General features: G+C 39.3%; 1 protein-coding gene across 6 annotated transcripts in view; it reads left to right on the top strand.

Annotated features, from left to right (window-relative positions):
- The window catches only part of LOC122731462 (intraflagellar transport associated protein), a 79,941-nt gene that overhangs the window by 21,343 nt on the left and 38,651 nt on the right, over positions 1 to 19,947 (top strand). For all 6 annotated transcript variants that reach the window (XM_043971584.1, XM_043971583.1, XM_043971587.1 and 3 more), the window contains one exon: positions 11,301 to 11,454. In XM_043971584.1, coding sequence (XP_043827519.1) covers positions 11,322 to 11,454 — 133 coding nt within the window. In that variant the 5' untranslated portion in view covers positions 11,301 to 11,321. The remainder of the gene's footprint in view (positions 1 to 11,300; positions 11,455 to 19,947) is intronic.

Here is a 19,947-nt window from a genome sequence, read left to right as displayed (position 1 = left end):
TGAAGGTGCAAACTAGAGGGGTGGAGAAAAGGCAGTTTACATGAAAGGTGCTGCAATGGATTGGATATGTGGGGTGAGGGTGAGCGAGGAGTTAAGCATGGTGTTGAGATGATGAGCTGAGGTGACTGGGAGGATGGTGATACCCCGACAGTAATAGGGAAGTTGGGAAGAAGAGAGAGTCTTTGGGGAAAAGAATGAGATCTGTTTTGGACATGTTGAGTTTGAGATGCTTGTGGGACTTCTGATTTGAGATTTCCAAAAGGAGGTAGCTGATGTGGGATGTGGGGAGTTTGAGCTATATAAGATATTTCTTGGGTGGCTGGAGAGATAGAATAGGGCTGGGTATGTAGATTGGGAGGCATGTCCATCAAGATGATGGTGGAATTCATGGGAGCCGATGAGATTGCCAGGTGAGATCGAGGGAAAAAAGAAGAGGCCCAAGACAGTTTTGGGGGATATTCACAGTAGCAGGGACATGCCTCCCATATTTGGTCAATTCAGATAGATGGAGAGAATGCCACCAATCATCAATACACTGTCATTAATGGTGGTGGTTCAAATCTCCCTTCTAGCTGAATTTTGGCATAGCCTAAAATGTATAATAATGAACATCTTTTTATTTTATCTTATTTAAAAATTATTTCTTTTTAAGTAATAAACTTTTTTTATAGTTTTGAGTTTCAATTTTTATCCCTCCTTCCCTCCCTTCCCTGCCCCCTTCCCTGAGGTGGTGAGCAATCAGATATGGGTTATACATGTACGATTATGTAAAACATTACCACATAAGTAATTTTGTATAAGAAAACTTGAATAAAAGAAAAAAATGAAAGAAAGTGAAAAATAGCATGCTTCAGTCTGTGTTCCATCAATATCAGTTCTTTCTTTGGAGGTGGATAGTATGTTTCATCAGTAGTCCTTTGGGATTGTCTTGGATCATTGTATTGTTGAAAATAATTGTCATTCACAGTTCTTCATCAAACAATTGCTGTCGGGGCAGCTAGGTGGCGCAGTGGAGAAAGCATGGGCCTTGGATTCAAGAGGACCTGAGTTCAAATTCGACCCCAGACACTTGACACTTACTAGCCATGTGACCCTGGGCAAGTCACTTAACCCCAATTGCCTCACCCCAAAAGAACCCCCAAAACCAAGCCAAAACCAAAAGAAAAACAATATTGCTGTCTCTGTGCACAATATTCTCTTGGTTCTGCTCACTTCACTATACATCAGTTTGTACAAATCTTTCCAGGCTTTTCTGAAATCATCCTGCTTGTCGTTCTTATAGCACAATAATATTCCATCACCATCTTATACCACAGCTTGTTTAGCCATTCCCCAATTGATGGGCATCCCTTTGATTTCCAATTCTTAGCCACCACAAAAAGAGCTGCTATAAATATTTTTGTAAAAATAGTTCTTTTTCTCTTTTTGGAGAAGTCTTTGGGATATAAACCTAGCAGTGCTATTGCTGGATCAAAGGGTATGCACAATTCTATAGCCCTTTGGGCATAGTTCCAAATTGCCCTTCAGAATGGTTAGATCTTTTCACAACTCCACCAACAGTAGATTAGCATTCCAGCTTTCTTACATCCCCTCCAACATCCATTGTTTTCCTTTTTTTGTTATATTTGCCACTCTGATAGGTGTGAGGTGATACCTCAGAGTTGTTTTAATTTGCATTTCTCTGATCAATAGTGATCTAGAGCATTTTTTCATATGATTATAGATAGCTTTGATTTCTTTGTCTGAAAACTGTTCATATCCTTTGACCATTTCTCAATTGGGGAATGACTTGTATTTTTATAAATTTGACTCAGTTCTCTATATAATTGAGAAATGAGGCCTTTACCAGAGATCTTTGTTTCAAAAAATCTTTCCCAGTTTTCTGCTTCCCTTGATGAATCTCTTTTTCTATTTTTTATTTTTGGTGAGGCAGTTGGGGTTAAGTGACTTGCCCAGGGTCACACAGCTAGTAAGTGTTAAGTTCTGAGACCGGATTTGAACTCAGGTCCTCCTGAATCCAGGGCCGGTACTCTATCTACTGTGCCACCTAGCTGCCTGAATATCTTTTTAAAAGAGACCCATCAACCAAATACTTCATACCTTGGGGCTTATTTGAGAAAGCTTAAATGTTAGCTGTTATTCAGTTTTATATGATTCTTTGTGATCCCATTTGGGGTGTTCTTAGCAAAGATACTGGGGTCATTTGCTATTTCCTTCTCTGGCTCATTTGACAGATTAGGAAATTGAAGCAAATAGGGTGAAGCGACTTGCTAGTAAATATCTGAGGCCGGATTTGAACTCAGAAAGATGTCTTTTTGACTTCAGGTCTGATGCTATATCCCTTGTTCAAGCTCATGCCCAAATGTTAGCTACCAAGTCTTTATAGCATGCTAGGCTGAAGTTTATTCAATGATAACATATTGAAAGTCTACCAAATGTTGTCCTGAATTTTAGTCTTTATTTCTTAGGCCCTTAGGTTTGAAAATTTTTGTGATCTAGATTAGTTTTGGAAAGCTAGACCAATTGAGTGTGGAAGCACATCTCACTGCCTTTCATCATATGGGAATTTGCAGGTCATTACTCCTTAATAGAGTCATAAATTGATAAAGACCCCTCCTGATCTTTCTATCCTATAGTATTCCACTTTATTATTAAATGACTCCTCCCTAGCCTTCAATATAACCCTAAAGACATAATAAACATTAGATAGTTGCATCTAAGAACCAATACTGCTCTTAACTATGTTTTGAATCTGTCAATCCAATTACATTGCTATTTGGTTTCCTTGGGCTTTGGTCATTTTCAAAAATATAAAAGGAAATCTACATTGGAAATTACAGAGGTTACTTGCTTAAAATTCCCTTAGCCAAGGTGAATTATTTTTGCAATATCCTTTTTCATCTCTAATCATAGCAATGGATTCCTATTGAACTTAGAACCATCAAAATTTGAGAAAGTGGGCTTTAATGGCCCTGGAAAATGTCATATTATTTATTACTTCTAAGCAGAAGCAATAAGCCTCAAGTTATGTGTTTCTTTTGAAAAACTTTTTTTATGCAGATACACAATCCCCTGTGGTGTTAAAAGGAGTTTGCACTTTGAGAGGAGACTAGTCTCCAGGGGGTTTAGTTTCACAAAGTCTCTTGCACTCCCTTTGAAAACTTGACCCTCCAGGTAATTTTAATTTTTATGATAAGTTGGGATTTGAATTTACATATATTAGAGGTAGAAAGTAAGGTCCTCCTAGCTGGAATATTGATATTCAATCTGTAGTGAAATTAATGATGATAATGATGAATTTATGGGACAGCTGGTGACCATCACTGATGTGGTTTGCATTCCTTCCAAGTTTTCTCATCCTTTGTCATCCTTTTTTTTTTTTTTTTAGTGAGGCAACTGGGGTTAAGTGACTTGCCCAGGGTCACACAGCTAGTAAGTATTAAGTGTCTGAGGCTGGATTTGAACTCAGGTACTCCTGACTCCAGGGCCGGTGCTCTATCCACTGCACCACCAGCTGCCCCTTCCTTTGTCATTCTTGACTGTGTTTTCCCATGAAGTGTCATAGAGGCATTCTAACATAGTAGAAAGAGTGCTCTGTGACTATGGGGCAAGCCACTGACCCTCAGTTTCCTCATCTGTAAAATAAATGATAAGGGGGCGGCTAGGTGGCGCAGTGGATAAAGAACCGGCCTTGGATTCAGGAGTACCTGAGTTCAAATCCGGCCTCAGACACTTGACTTACTAGCTGTGTGACCCTGGGCAAGTCACTTAACCCCCATTGCCCAGCAAAAAAAAAAAAAAAAAAAGTTAAGATAGCACCTGTCTTGCAGGATGGTTGCTCCAGTGTCTTAGGGGCAGGGATCAGTGTTCTATTTGGACTTTCCATGAAGCCCAGCTTCCCTAGCATTTTGCATTGGTCATTGCATTGGTTGTTGGAAGGAGATCACACTGTGAGGGTCCTACCATTTAAGTGAACATTTGTAGCCAGTCCCCAACTCAGTGGACAGTCTCACAGTTTCTGCCATTTGGGCCATCATAGCTTTGGAATGCAAAGAGGAATGAACAGGACTGGAGGGCATTTTGTAATTTCGTCTGCTTTATAGGTTGTGGTGGCCAAAAATATTCCCTGCTTGGAAGACAGCCTTCTGAGTGTGAGCCTTTTCATGTCTGGCTTCTCTCGTCCAGACTTCACTGCTGGGCCCATACTGGGTGCCTTACCCTGACTTGCTCAGGCTCGTGCTGCATTGGCAGAGCCTTGGAAAATGTGGGGTTTCCAGGAGGACTGTAATGGATCTTTAATAGTTGTTGTTCTGCACCGTATTCTCATCAGTAATTTCCTTCAGGAGTGCACAATATTTATAAATATCCTCTCAAGTGACTTGTTTTTCTGCTTTGAAAGATGGGGAAATAATAATGATAACAATTATTGTAATAGCTAGCGTTTATATAACTACTATCTATTATAGAGAAATATATACATATATAAAAGCACTAGAGTGCTTTCAGATTGGTTAAATGGGTTACATATGTAGTCTCATTTGATCCACACAGTAACCCTGGAAAGTTGAAATAGAAACTGAGAGAGTGGTTAAGTGATTTTTCCTCATGATTGATTACTGGAAACAGAAGGATTTCTTCTTGTCCAGTGCTAGTGGCATCATTTCGTGAATCTCAGTATTCCAGGGACAAGTGTGGAACATCCGCTTCACTTCTTGGTTTGGAGTAGAGTGGGAGGAAGTGGATCATTCCTTAGGAAGGAAGGCAGGAAACAACCATTTGTAAAGCACCTTCTTTGTGCCAGGAGCTTTACAAATATTGTCTCATTTGATTGTCACAACAACCCGGGAGGTGGGGGCTATTTTATTACCCCCATTTGACAGTTGAGGAAACTGAGGCAGAGGCTTAGTGACTCTTTTAGGGTTATGCAATTAGTCAGTATTGGAGGCCAGATTTGAACTCACTTCCCTGACTTCAAACGCAGTGCCCTGATACTGTGTATAATAACTACCTTTCATTAAGACAACCCTGCAGCGCTTCGTCAGGTGCTGAGCTGACTGAGGTCTCATAGACTGCTGGAGTGCAGCATGAGCTCTGATGGAACCTATCCTGAGTATGAAGATTCAGGTATGAGCTTTGTCACAGACTGTGTGTCTGTCGTCTGAGGATAAGACACATTCAGAGAGCTTGGAGAGACTAGTGAGTCTTCCTGGCTCCAGGCCCGGTGCCCTATCCACTGCACCACCTAGCTGCCCCATGAAGATAGTTTGGACTACAGCAGGCTTGGCCACTAGGTATGGCATTTTTGGTCATAGCAACTCTTTTTTGAAATTTTTGGTGAGGCAATTGGGGTTAAGTGACTTGCCCAGGGTCACATAGCTAGTAAGTGTCAAGGGTCTAAGGCCAGATTTGAACTCAGGTCCTCCCAAATTCAGGGCCAGTGCTCCATCCACTGTGCCACCTAGCTGCCCCCATAGCAACTCTTTTTAATTGTCTATTAAGGTTGTAGTCTTCATAGGTAGAATGTCTTGGAATAGCATTAATGATTTAAAAAAATTGTTCTGATTTCTTTCATTAACTATTTCTCAATTACATGTAAAGAATTTTTTAGCCATCATTTAAAAAAAATTGAGTTCCAAATTCTCTTTCCCTCTTTCCCCTCATTGGGGAACAAGCGCTTTGATTCCTATTCTTCATGTGAAGTTGCTAAACATATTTCCATATTATCCATGTTGCATAAGAAAACACAAACAAAAGAAAACAATAAAAATGAAGTTTAAAACAAGTATGCTTTAATCTGCATTCAGAGTTCATTGGTTCTCTCTCTGGAGATGGATGACATTTTTCATTATGGATCCTTTGGAATTGTCTTGCATTGTTGTCTTGATCAGAGCAGCTGAGTCTTTTATGGTTGATCATCTTTAGAATATTGCAGTCCTGTGTATAATGTTCTTTTGGTTCTGTTCCCTTCACTTTGTTCACATATCAACCTTTCCAGGTTTTTTCTGAAACCATCTTACTTGTCATTTCATATAGCACAAAAGTATTCCAACAGTCATATTCCACAGCATATTCAGCCATTCCCTAATTTATGGTTATCCTCTCAGTGTCCAATTCTTTGCTACTACAAAAACAGCTGCTATAAATATTTTTGTGTAAATAAGTCCTTTTCCCCTTTTCTTTGTTCTCTTTGGGATGCAGATCTAGTAGTGGTACTACTGAGTCAAAAGGAATGCAGTTTTATAGCCCTTTGGGTCTAATTCCAAATTGTTCTCTAAATTGTTGGATCAGTTCACAAGTGCACCAACAGTGCATTAGTGTTCTAATTTTTCAATATCCCCTCCATTATTTTTTATTTTCCTTTTCTGTCATGTTTGTCAGTCTAAAAGGTGTGAGGCAGTCTCTCAGAGTTGTTTTAACTCTCATTTCTCTAATCGGTAGTGATTTAGAGTATTTTTATATGTCTATTAATAGCTTTGATTTCGTCTGAAAACTGCCTGTTCATATCCTTTGATCAATTATCAACTGGGGAATGGGTCTTATTTGTATAAATTTGGCTCAGTTTCCTATATTTTTGAGAAATTAAGCTTTTTTCAAAGAAACTTTTTGCAAATTTTTCCCACCGTCACTCTCAGTTTTTTGTTTTCCTTTTAATTTTGGCAGCATTAGTTTTGTTTGTGCAAAAGTCTTTTAATGAAAACAAAATCATCCATTTTAATCTCCTCTGTTTCTTGTTTGGACATAAAGTCTTCCCTGACGCTTAGATTTGACAGGCATATTTTCCCACACTCCCCTAATTTACTTAGGGTATCATCTTTTATGTCTAAATAATTTATCCACCTTGACCTTCTCTTGGTATGAAGTGTGAGATATTTGTCTGTGTGTAGTTTCTTCCAAACTGCTTTCAACTTTTCCCAGCAATTTTTATCAAATATTGAGGTTTTACCCCCAAAGCTTAGATCTTTGTGTTTATCAAACATTGCATTGCTGTGGTGTTTTCCTATTGTGTATTGTGTCCCTAATCTATTCCACTGATCCACCGCTCTATTTCTTACTACCAAATTGTTTAGATTGTTTTGCCCAGTTCTAATTTTTAGGGAATTATTTTATTCAGTGAGCTTTACTACCTCTCTTTCCATTTGGCCAATTCTGCTTTTTAAGGAGTTATTTTCATCAGCCCATTTGGGCAATTCTGTTTTTTTTAAGTTCTTTTTTTCCAGTATTTTTTGTGCATCTTTTACCAAGGTGTCTATTGTCTTTTCCTAATTTCCTTCTTCTATTTTCATTTCTTTACCTAATTTTTCCTCTATTACTTTTATTTGATTTTTAAAACATTTTTTAATCTTTTCTCAGGAATTCTTTTGGGGCTTGTATTCAATTCAGATTTTTCTTTGATGCTTTGCTTGTATCTGTTTTGACTTCATTTTCTTTTGAGTTTGTATCTTGATCTTCCCTGTTGCTATCATAATTTTTTTTTTCTTTTTGCTCATTTTCCCATTCTATTTCTTGATTTTCAACTTTGTATTAAGACAGGACTGTGTTCCAGATTGGGGCTGAGGTGAGGGAAGGCCTCTGTTCCAAGCTTTAGGCTTTTTTGCACTGTTGTTTTCAGAGATAGTTCTTGGGGTTTGGAATTTTTTAATATTTTTAAGTTCATGTGATCTGGGGACAGGTGTGGTCCCTGTTCTTTTGGTATTCACTCTGTTCCTTACTGGGGAAGGGCCCCTTTTCCCTTGGGATTCCAATCAGTACTACTCCTTATACTGCTCCTCAGGGCCCCTCTTCCTTTGGCACCAGATGTGATACTGCCTCTTGGGGCCCTTGATCTTTTGGGGCTGGGAGTGATACTGCCCCTCAGGGCTTCTACTACCTCTTTGCGCTTGAGCTATGACCTAGGAGTGGATATAGGCAGTGGGGTTGTCCTGCATCCAGTGCTAGAAGAGGGGTCTCTTGTAAACGCTTTCTGACCATTTGGCAGGTCCTCTTACCATTTCTGGCTTGAGGCCTCCCAAAGCTTCTAGTGTTTCTGTCACCACCACTTCGCCCCACTATATGGGCTCATCCACACAGGCTCTGGGCCAGCCCCCACCCCTGTGTCCCAGATCTCTTTCCAACCTCCTGTGTTATCTGTCTCACTCTGAGATAGTCTTTTTGGTGGCTCTGCCACTGCAGAATTTGATTTGATGTGCCATTTTAGAGTTGTTTGGAGAACTCAGATGAATGCTTTCCCACCCTCTTGGCAGCATCCCTGGAAGTTTCAAATAGTATTCATGTTAACACATATCGATCACACAGTATGTTTTGAAGTCTTCATTTAGACCACGACTAAAAAAGACCTCAGAAGAGATTTCTTAGGGCTAAGAATTTTTCTGAGATAAAACATCTCACGGCTAAAGACCCGAGGGAGTGAATGGTGACTGAAAGACCACTACTTCCTCTAGACAACCACCACAATTTGCGTAAACCACTTGCTCTGTCAGACCCTGGAGACTTTTAACATTGGATGGTTTTTTTTTAAAATAGATTTACAGAAAGTTCTGAATTTCCAGATATGTTTTTGTTAAACATTTTGAATGATGCCGTTTGTGAAATTGGATATTCCCAAAGCCTTAGAAAGGCAATAAAAGCACTGTTGTAAATCCCTGCCCCTCTTTCTTTTTCTTTTTTTGTTCTGTGGTAACTGTGTGCCTAAAATGAAAGACTGTAATGGGTTTTACACTGAATTCCTGTTAATTATTTGCTATTGATATCATTGAAATAATGGCAAGAAATGTATGATAGGAACTTCAGTTTGAGAACTAGAAGGAATCATTCAAAATATTGGTCTTGAAACATACCTAAGGAGACATACAGAGCCAATATAAACTGCAATATAGCGGCTTCTTTTCGCTATTCTGTTTGGTATTTGGTACCAGAGGTGTTACAAAGGAAAGGTATATCATTGAGATCTTGCCTTGCACTAGCCAGATTGTTAGAGAGATTGTGTGTGTGTGTGTGTGTGTGTGTGTGTGTGTGTGTGTGTGTGTGTGTGTGTGAAGCAATTGGGGTTAAGTGACTTGCCACACAGCTAGTAAGTGTCAAGTATCTGAGGCCGGATTTAAATTCAGGTCCTTCTGACTCCAGGGCTGATGCTCTATCCACTGCACCACCTAGCTTTCCCCTTCCCCCCCTCCCCTTTTTTTTGCAGGGCAATGAGGATTAAGTGACTTGCCCAGGGTCACACAGCTAGTTAAGTTTCAAGTGTCTGAACTTCGGATTTGAACTCAGGTACTCCTGAATCCTGGGCCAGTGCTTTATCCACTGCTCTGCCTAGCTGCCCCCGATAGAGAGATTCTTGAAGCAGTTTGGTTTTGTGGAAAGAGTGTTGTACTGAAACTGAGTGGACCCAGGTTCTAGACCTCACTTTGTTTTTTTTTTTTTCAAGAGGTACCAATTACTAGGTGACTTTGGTCAAGTCATGTTTCTCTCTGGGCTTTGGTTTCTGTATTTATAAAATGAGGAAATTGAATTTAGTGATTTTTAATGTTCCTTTCAGCTATTAATAGTCTAAGATTCTAAGCAAAGCATGTCTCACTGACAGTTGGCAATTAGACATCTTTGTGTATATTTCTATTAATATGTAGCAAACAGTTTAGGGCACAGGACCCAGATTCCTACAGTATACATTCTAGAATTCTTACAGCTAGAGTCCTAAGTGATGTAGTATCTAATTTTATATGTAAATATTTAATTTCATGTCAAATATGTATAATTGTATACAGCTTATAATTAGATGATAAATCTAATTTTACATGTAATATAGTTCTAATAGTATCTTATTTCAGATACACAGGCCCCAACAATTATCTTTAAAACAGATCACGGACCAGGTCCTTATTAGCAAGTTCTTCCATTTTCAGTTAGTGTAGTGGAAGGAAGTCAGAAGAGGCCTGACTTCTCAGGGCTCTTGACCCACCTTTGCTGTCTGCCTGGCACTCAGTTCTCTCCTGTGGCTCCAAGAAGCTGTGGCGTGCACAGTGGCCACACATTGGTAAACTGTCTAAGCAGATGGGCTAAACCAGGTTGACAGTAAGCAATGGGCCTCAAACCGGTAGGTGAGTTAGGGTCTGGGTGTCTGCCTCAAGCCTGTGAAGACTTCTCCCTGCAGAATGGGCAGATGAGAGCCATGAAGGCGGCTGATGTAGGTGCCGTGGAGCACTTAGAGCTTAGTCACAAATCGAAGACACCAAGCTCGTCCACTGCATCCTGAGCCATTGCCAGTCTTCTTGACTTTTGTCGATGACTCCGAAAGGGAAAGTGAGGCTGATGACTGTGACTCTGCCTCACTTAAATCCAAACCATGCCTATGTCACTAAGACGTGAACTTTGGTGTCATTGGTCCACTTTGTAAACAAAGGACAAGCAGCACCACCTTACAGGGTTGTTGGGAAGATCAAATGAGAGCCTGAAAGTTCTATACAGATGTGAGCTATTGATGTTAAATAATAAATATATAAATAAGAAAATAAGAAATAAATAATAATAACTCAATACTCAGCCACATCAGTTCCTTACTCAATGATCCCATCATTTTGTTAAGTGCTATTTGTATCTATGGCTTTGAGTGTTGCCTCGATTTCTCTTTAGGTTATATTATAATTCTGAAGTCACAGGAGCACATGGACCTAACAGATCTGTTTACTTTTTGGTTATCAAGGGAGAATTTAGGCTCGGGCTTCTTCTATTTCATTGCAATAACAAATCTTAACATTCATCAAGTCACAGAAACAATAGTGAGGTAGAAAATAGAGGGACCATTAGAACAAAGAGGTAGGAAAACCATATGGTAGAGATGGTGGTTCCTGCTTTCTCTCAGTGCTGCATGTTTAAATACTCGGTCCCCAGTAGTCCGCTAACTCCCCAAGTCCACTTGCTGCAGAAGCATGGAACATTTTGCTTTGTGATAATGTTTTCTCTTCCACCTCCTACTAGAGAGGTGGTTTGGTTAGAGATTGTATTGTGCCTAAACTTTTAAAACTTATATCCTAATTTCTTTTTAGAATGTTCAGAATAGTTTCATAAATGTCTTGCAGATCAGGAAGATAATTGATGAAAAAATGGAGGACAGAAAAGTTAAATGACTTGTCTTAGAGATGGACAGTTTCTTGATTTCTAAGTTCAGTGCTATCTCAACTGTGTCCATTTCTCCTTTGGCTCATTAAGCCAGCAATTCTTCATATTCTCATTCAGACACTTTTTAGAAGGACTGTAATTGTGTGCCTTGGTCTTAGAGCTCATTTCTTTCTTTTATCTTTATATCACAGATGAAGAGGCTGCTGAGGTAGATGTTTGTTCAGCTGTTGGAATTGGGGAACATGGATGAAGATCGGTTAATTGAACAAGCCCTGGATCAGTTTATTAATCGCCATGAGCAGACATATGAGGAATTTTTGAATACTTTCACTCATCTTTCCAAAGGTAAAATTGAAATGTGATACTTTTATATTTTAATCCAATGATGAAAATGGATTGTTTCACTCTACTTTTTGGTATGTCTTTATTTTCTCTTGGTAGAGGCTCTCTGAGTACTTTATAGACATTCATTTACCCTGTTAACATTACATTGACCATTGTCACATAACCAGCAAACTCCCTGGTTAGCAACGAACCTGAAAGTTCAAAAGATTAAATGGAGGGTTATTTTCATTTAAAAGCACATATTGGGCAGCTAGGTGGCGCAGTGGATAAAGCACCAGCCCTGGATTCAGGAGGACCTGAGTTCAAATGCAGCCTCAGACACTTGACATTTACTAGCTGTGTGACCCTGGGCAAGTCAACCCTCATTGCCCTGCCTCCCCCCCCCCCCAAAAAAAAAAAGAAGGAAAAAAAAATAAAAGCACATATTAAGTTTTCCTTTGTGATGGTACAGAATGAAGGTTGTCATTTCTTTGGCCTGGCAAAGAGAGGTTAGAGAAGAAGCTATCTGATATACGTGGATCAGGGAAGATCTCTGATGTCACACATGTGGATATGTGTACGACATACCTAGAAAGGGGCATATCACTGTGTCCATATTGACTTTATTCTTGCTGTAAATGGTTGCAAAAATTGAGCTGAAATAAATGATTTCACAAGTCACATAAACTGCATTTCCAAGCATACCAGCTTGATTTTTTTCTCCTTTCAATATATCCCAAGGCACTAGTTCACATTATAAACTAATGACCTGAAAAAAATCCACTTAAGGCACAAAGTATTTCTGAGTTCTAAGTGCAAAAACATGTCTTAAACTAGTAAACTCTCATTTTCTTTTCTGAAACATTTAAGAATTTTCTGAAGAGCTAGACTGGTCTCAACTGTAGGACCCAAAGGTCAGGTGGCGGGCAACCTAAATGACCCCTGTGAAAGTGGCTGATTCATATTCCATCTGTGTTGGTAGGAGGACACAAATGCCATTGCTCCAGAAGACCTCATTCTTTCATTTTCACAAGCCCTTCATTTGTCTTACTGGGTTCTGTTCCTTCACTGATACACAGGAGAATCAGTTTGGTGTGAAAGTGGTTATCAGCCTGCATACGTTTGCATATTTCTCTAGTAAGTTTAGTTTCCCAAGTCTATTACCATTTCAATTCAAAAAGAGGGACTGTTCTATTTATTGTTATAATACTTATACGCCAGGATGCTCATGGGATTCATTTTCTTTCCAAGACTGTTAAAAGGGTCAGTAATCCTATTAAAAATATTTCCCGGAAAAAAATTAAACCATAGCTTTATTAAAAGAAATTCACATTACTGATTCAGAATTTTGGAAATCAGTTTGAAATTGTTAATATTGTAATATAATTCTCACCTATGGTAGATTTATTTTAACTAGTTTTTGCAGTTTTTATTAGTTAGCACCTCTGACTTGCTGAACTGGGCTAAGCTGACAATAAATATTGAGCTCAGAATGCATCGTTTAATAGATGATTCACTCAACATTTCTGAATGGCAAAAACATGGTTAGTGTCTGTGATTCTCTAGTTGATGTCCAGGCCTTTCTTTAAATGTATCATAAAGAGGTAGAGTCTGGCATCATTCATTAGTGAAGACTTTATAGCAGAAAGAACACAGAACTTGGTGTCTGAAGACGTGGGTTCAAATCTAGGCTCTGCCATTTAGTAGTTAGGTACCATGAGCAAGTTCCTTCTCTCCACGCTTCAAGTTACTCATTTGTAAAATAGGCATAATGATACGTGTACTGCCTGTCTGACAAAGTTGTGAAAACGTTTTGTGAACCTCAAAAAACCACATATAAATGTAAGTTTCTATTGTTATATGGCCTATATATTTAATCATATGTGTTGCATATAATTATAAGAACACTAATACTGTTATCAGGGATACTGTTCCAAAGGTTGGTCATGCCGGGGTGGGAGTGGGGACAAGCTCCCACTCTCTATAAAACGCTCCAATGGCGTGCGTCTCAAATAGCCTCTGATGACCGAAGCCCAACTGCTGGCTTTCTCGTGGCAGAACTGTTTCCACCAACAGGAGAAGGGGCGAAGGAGAGTCACTGGCGCCCTAAAACCAGTCACTTTAGGCAGGTGGGGCTCCTTAGCCTTGGCAGGCAACCGGCCTAGGGGAAGGAACCCTGATTTTAAACCTCCGCTGCCTTGTGGCTATACCCATCTATGGGAAAGGCTTCGGGAGTTAACCCCGAGGAAAAACCAGGAGTCGGAGTCCCTTAGGCAGTTGGATGTTGGATATCACATCCCTCTGGCAACTCCTGCAGCGGCACTGGTGCCAAACTGTACTGGCTCTGCCTCTCCTTTGGATCCACCAGTGTCGAGGAGAGGGAAAACCTGCTGCTTGGGCAACAGCTTGTTTTCCATATTGATCTGCCCAGGCCAGCGCCCTGCAGAGGACACTCCAGCTACTCCTCATGGGGTAGATACAACGCGGGATAGAGCAGTCACTCAGGAGCTGCGGCTCCCGTATCAGACTGCACAGCCACACCGTGGCCTGTGGCTCTTCAAGGTGCTGATCCAAGGTCGTCTGCGACTGGTGGAGGCCTACTAATGTAAATGACTAAGTTTCATTCCTTTAAATCTTAACTACTTTGTGGATATGCTTCATTAAAGATGTCTTTAGAGACTTGGTTCCAACCCACCTTTCCAGGCTTATTACCCATTATATCCCTTCCTCCTCTGCTGTCTAGTCACATTGGCCTTCTTCTTATTCATCATACATGACAGTCCTATCTTCCATCTCTGAGCCTTTGCACGGCCTCCCCTCCAAGCATAGCTTCCACTCCATTTCCATCACCCACCCCAGCCTGGTGACTTAGAATCCTTAGTTTCCTTCCAGGCTTAGCTCAAGTGTCACCATCTATCTGAGGACTTTCCCTGTAGGTATCAGTGCTTCCCTGGGCAGCTAGGTGGTTCAAATCCAGCCTCAGGCATGTACTAACTATATAACTCTGGGCAAATTAGTCAACCCTGTTTGTCTCAGTTTCCTCATCTGTAAAATGAGCTGGAGAAGGAAATGGCAAGTACTCCAGTATCTTTGCCCAGAAGATCCCAAATGGGGTCACAGAGAGTTGGACACAACAGAAAACAACTAAACAACAACAGGTTAGTGCCTCCTCACTAAAATCCCCTTGTATTTACTTTGTAATTGCCTTAATGGCAGAGATTTAAGAGGTTTTGTCTCCATATCCCCAGCACCTTGCCTAATGCCTGGCTCAGAGTAGGTGCTTAGTAAGTGCTTATTGATCGATCAATTCTTTAGATTATCCACGTAATGAAAAATGCCATTTTCCTTTTAAAACCATCTTAACATTCTCAATTTATTGTTTTTTTGTTATGTTTACTCTTTTTAAAGAAACTCATAGACTGGAGTATAGAATCAAAAAATACAGAACTTTTGATATCAAATAGATCCATTGACTTGAGTGTTGCTTGAACCATAATTACTAGGTCATAAAATGCCTTCGTTGGCAATGACCATTTTCATTTTATTTTTACCTCATTTTCATTTACTTTTGTGCTAATGTAGACAAATCTTTGAGGAACAGCACTCCACTGATGGTGCTTTGTTCATATGTGGCTTAGGGGCTGTTCTCAACTGTTGTAAATCCTAGAAAACTTCCTTTCATTTTAGTCCATACCAGAATTACCACATGACCCAATTTGGGAAGCATTCAGTCCACCTTTCAGAACTGTAATTGTTGGTCATATTGCTCACACAGAGAAATTGTATATTCAGGAAATCAGTGGCTTAGAAACTGGCATTAAACCTCTTCAACCCCATTTTATTGCATCTGGTGACCATGAAGGGTTGCATCAGTTATATTCGCTTCAATATCACTCAATTCATTCTTCACAAAGAAGGCTAGTTGCACTGATTTCATGCTTCAGCCTAAAATATAAGTCAGCTTCCAGAAAGTTGTCTTTTTTACTGATTATCTGTCAATGGTTTGGGGATGGAGATGAATCTCCTGTACCCCTCTGATTAGCCTTTAAATAATTTATCCATTCTTTGCTTCTCAGTATCCATTCTTCTGATTCTAAAAGATTCTGCTTTTCCCAATGGTTCCCATTTTCAGCTCTGTGTGTGTGTGTGTGTGTGTTTGGTTAGTATTCTTCCTGTGCAATCCACACTGTTCTCATTTCTTTCTATATTCATAACCATGAATATTGTTTTTTATGCTTCGGTTCAAGACTTTATGATTTTTAAGTGTAATTTTGTTTCCAGTGGTTTTGTTAGTCTGAATTTCACTAGAGTTCATTGGGCTTCCAGGCTTTTTATTGTTTTTTTTTTAAATTATAGCCTTCTTACAAAACAAAATTCCTCCTTTTTGGATATCCTTCCATCAGGATTTAATATTTGAATACGTTTCACCTTTAGTCTGATTATTGTGTGTCTGAATATTCAGAAACAAATTGTTCTGTCTTGTGATTTGTAAACTGATTTGGATTGAGGATTTTCAGGTCATCGGCATTTTTTAAAAGTTGAGTTCATGTCATCTTCTCTTTGATCAAAAAGAATGAATATAACCTGCAGAAGGTTGAGTCCATACACTTCTGCTTTATTACCTTACTCAGACTTTTAGTTTTTAAGGAACTATTTTGATGAATCAATGAAAAAGGAAATGAATGTATTATGTTTTATGTGCAGAGCTCTGTGCTAAGTCCCAAAGATAAAATAGAAAGGTAAGACTGTCTTGGCTTTAGATGAGTCATAGGATAAATCAAGGCAGAGGGTTGTAGATCGTCATAGGATAGGGTTTAGATCGTCATAGGATAAATCAAGGGCAGAGGGTTGTAGATGGTCAGGTCCCGTAGTCTATGGGGCTCAGTTGCCTGGTATCTGGATAGCAAGGCTTGGTGGTCCTTTGAGTAACACGTTAAAAACCTGGTCTCTGCAGTCATAACGAAGGTCAGAATTGATTTGGGACTGGATAGGCAAGAAATTCAGATAGACTTATTCTTTAATGATTGGACCACTCTACATTCCCTCAGATCATCAGGTAATTGTTCAACCCTTATCTTTATTTAGGCTGTACAGAACTTGCTTAGGAGATCTTTTGAAGGTCTTACTTTTTACCAGTGAATTTTCTTCCTTATTTCCTTAAGAGCTTAAAATCTTGGAACTGGGGTTTAGTTTTTGATTCAACTATTTCCATTGGAAAACTTGAGAGAAAGGAATTAAGAATCAGATTGGTGATACCCCATGTCACACCATATAGTATAAACAGTTTTCCCTCTTCAGTGTCTCTGCAACCTTTTTTTTTTTTTTTTTTGAGGGGCAATGAGGGTTAAGTGACTTGCCCAGGGTCACACAGCTAGTGTCAAGTGTCTGAGGTCAGATTTGAACTCAGGTCCTCCTGAATTCAGGGCCAGTGCTTTATCCACTGCACCACCTAGCCGACCTCCCTAACCTTTTTGAGAGCAGCACTACTGTTTGTGTTTGTAGCTTTCCAGGTCCCTAGCCTAGTACATATCAGGAACTCAGATCTTTGATGAATGTTGAATAAGTGGCTGAAATTTAGCCGTATTCACCGCCTACCTCAACCTGACCCATCTCACTTGGGTGCCCCAAACTGTTTTGAGTCTGAACACAAAAATGTATCTTTAAACTTCTGTGGGATACAAAGAGAGGCTTTTTCCCAATCTGAAGAATAAATTTGAAATCGGCTGTAGAAAAACACCACACCACCGAGAATCATATCAGAAAGCAGCTGGGCCTCTTACCAATTTCAGAGCAGGAAGGGAATTTCAGTAGAGCATAAAAACAGCTTTCCTTTATTAAAAAAAAAAGCCAACAGAATAATAATCCTTGCTGGGTTCCCTTTTGCTATTGTTTCCTATCTAGGGCTCGACTGAGAACAACAGCCTTACCAGTGTTTTGTTCTCTCTGCATCTGGCAGTTTGCCGACCAGAGGAAGCTGGGAACGGACTGACCAGTTGGAGGCTCCCAGGTGGCCCTCCAGCCACCTTCTCTGGTCTGTTGTTATCAGTCACTTAATTCCCTGCTGAATATTGAGCAGTGTTTTGAGCTCACAGTCCCTCTGCCAGCGTCTTTCTTACTGCTTCCTTTTTGAAAAAAAAAAAATTAAAGCCAGCTTTGGAAATACTTTTGCAAATGTGAGTTTTAGCAGAAAAAAAGGCACTGAAGAAATAACACATCGAATTGTAATAAACTTACTTCAACTTAAAAAATAGACCGATGGGACAGTGTTAACCCCATGAGAAATTTCTAGAGGCATCATATGTGTAGACTTGCCAATAAAAACAAGTAGGCAGTTCAATAAAACTAATTCAATTAATCTGCTATCCCAAGGGAAGTTGAGCAAATCCCAGAATAAAGGAAACAGTGTCATTTCAGGGCTTTTTTTTTACTTATGGGTTTTGTCATATTGCCTCCCTCCCCCCAAAAAAAATCAAATGAGAGGGAAAAAAACAGTTTGTAATTTTCTATCGATCAGAAATTCAGCAGCTCTCTGTATGTAACCTCTTTGTCACAATGCAAAATCAACAATCAGGAGGAACACTGAAGGGAACAAAGCTAGGGACAAAAGAAATGAACTAATTTCTAACAGATTCCTGGGCAAAGATATGGCATCAGCAGGATTAACCTGTTCATTCTCTTTGGGGAAACATCTGCAAATTGTAATTAAGCAGTTCTCTCTTGCTTCTTTATTTCTTTTTTCATCACCAAATCACCACTGTTAGGGAACAAATCAGACAATTTATGAAACACAGAAAATCTGCTGTTTCAGTTGCAGAAGGGAATTTTCCCACTTCAAATTATGACAGATTTTGAGCTGACGGAGGCCCTTTGTTTCAAATAATTCGGCATAAATCTCCAGCCACACTTGTTACAATTCATAGCCATTGTTCACATGACAGTTTGTCCTGTAGATACTCATTAGTTCCTTATATCTGATATAGCTTAGATGTAATTGTTTAAGGAAAGAAAACACTTCATTGTTTCCAACATTTTGAATTTTAATCACTAAATTTATCTCCTCTGCTGTCACTTTGTAATATAGTGCTGCTATTACAAGAGGTAACTTTTAAAAATATGCCTTCTCTCAATTAAGCCAGATGTTATAAGAATCATATAATTGTTTGTTTTAGGCAAATATTAGGATTCATCTTGCCAGATTCTGTCTCTACGTTATAGATAATCCTTTTTGTCCTTGTAAAACAGGGATCTATAAGAAAGAGAGAGACAGAGAGAGAAGAGAGGAGAGAGACAGAGAGATGGAGAGACAGACAGAGAGAGACAGACAGAGACAGAGAGACAGACACAGAGACAGAGAGACAGACACAGATATATATAGAGAGACAGAGACAGAGAGGCACACAGAGAGAGCCAGAGACAGGGACAGAGAGAGCCAGAGGCAAAGAAGAGAGAGAGCCAGAGAGAGAGAGAGAGAGCCAGGGAGAGTGGGAGAGTGGGAGAGCCCAAGCCTTTTCTGGCCAATGAAATTTTTAACTTCAATAAAATATAGGTCAGACCTTAGTACTGTTGTTCATATAACCACCACTGATCTGTATCTGTCTATTAATCTCTCTCCCCAATTGAAGCAACATGAAAAATAGCTACTTTTTACATATTTTCTTTCCCACTTGAGAATTATTTTTAGCCATGGTTATTATGTTTTCTTCTTTTGTGGAAAAATGGAAGATTGCTCAGTCAGCCACCTGAAGTGGTCCTAAGCATATGTTGTGTGATTCAACCCAATGGGCACATATTCAGATGTGAGTGATTTTGAGCAGAATGTCCTTTCAACCGTAGAACAATAATATTTTCTTTGAAATGGTCAACTGAACAAAAAAAGACACAAACAGGAAGCTGTCAGAAGCAAAGCCATATGCTTACACAAAGAACAAAATATCAGGTGTCTAGCATCTGGTTTCAGTGTATATTTTCAGTGTCATATAGTTTATTATTTAATCTACCTGGATTCTGGGCAAGAAAAGACAAAATATTGCCAGTTTGAAAACTGCTCTCAATAGCCATTGTGCCTTCTCAATTTTATTGCTTCATTAGCACATGGGAGAATAATTTTGTTTGTGTTTTCCATATATGCAGCTGAAATCCTATTATTATAGCAGGGAGCTTAAGGAATTGTGGATTAAGAATCTTACTTTCATTTCCCAGTTCACTCAATGATGCTCTCCGTACATTGAGGCACAATTTCTGTTGAATTTGGTAATCATCTAATCTCTGTTGATAGTTTACACCCATTTCTTTGTAACATCTTAGCTATTTGATTTTGTAGAATTATTGTTCCTTGATCACAGGCTTCTAAGACATCCAAATGCTAGATATCAGAAGTAAAAAAGAAATTTTTTTTTAAGGTTTGCAAAGGGAGTATATAAGGTGGGCCCAAAGTCACAAAATCATGAATGGGGTTTCTTTTTTCTTTTCCTTTTTTTTTTTTTTTTTTTGCAGGGCAGTAAGGGTTAAGTGACT

Source organism: Dromiciops gliroides, chromosome 6 (assembly GCF_019393635.1).
Source record: "Dromiciops gliroides isolate mDroGli1 chromosome 6, mDroGli1.pri, whole genome shotgun sequence".
In the NCBI taxonomy this organism is placed as follows: domain Eukaryota; kingdom Metazoa; phylum Chordata; class Mammalia; order Microbiotheria; family Microbiotheriidae; genus Dromiciops; species Dromiciops gliroides.
Note: the sequence above shows the minus strand (reverse complement) of the source record. Positions and strands in the feature narration are given on the sequence as shown.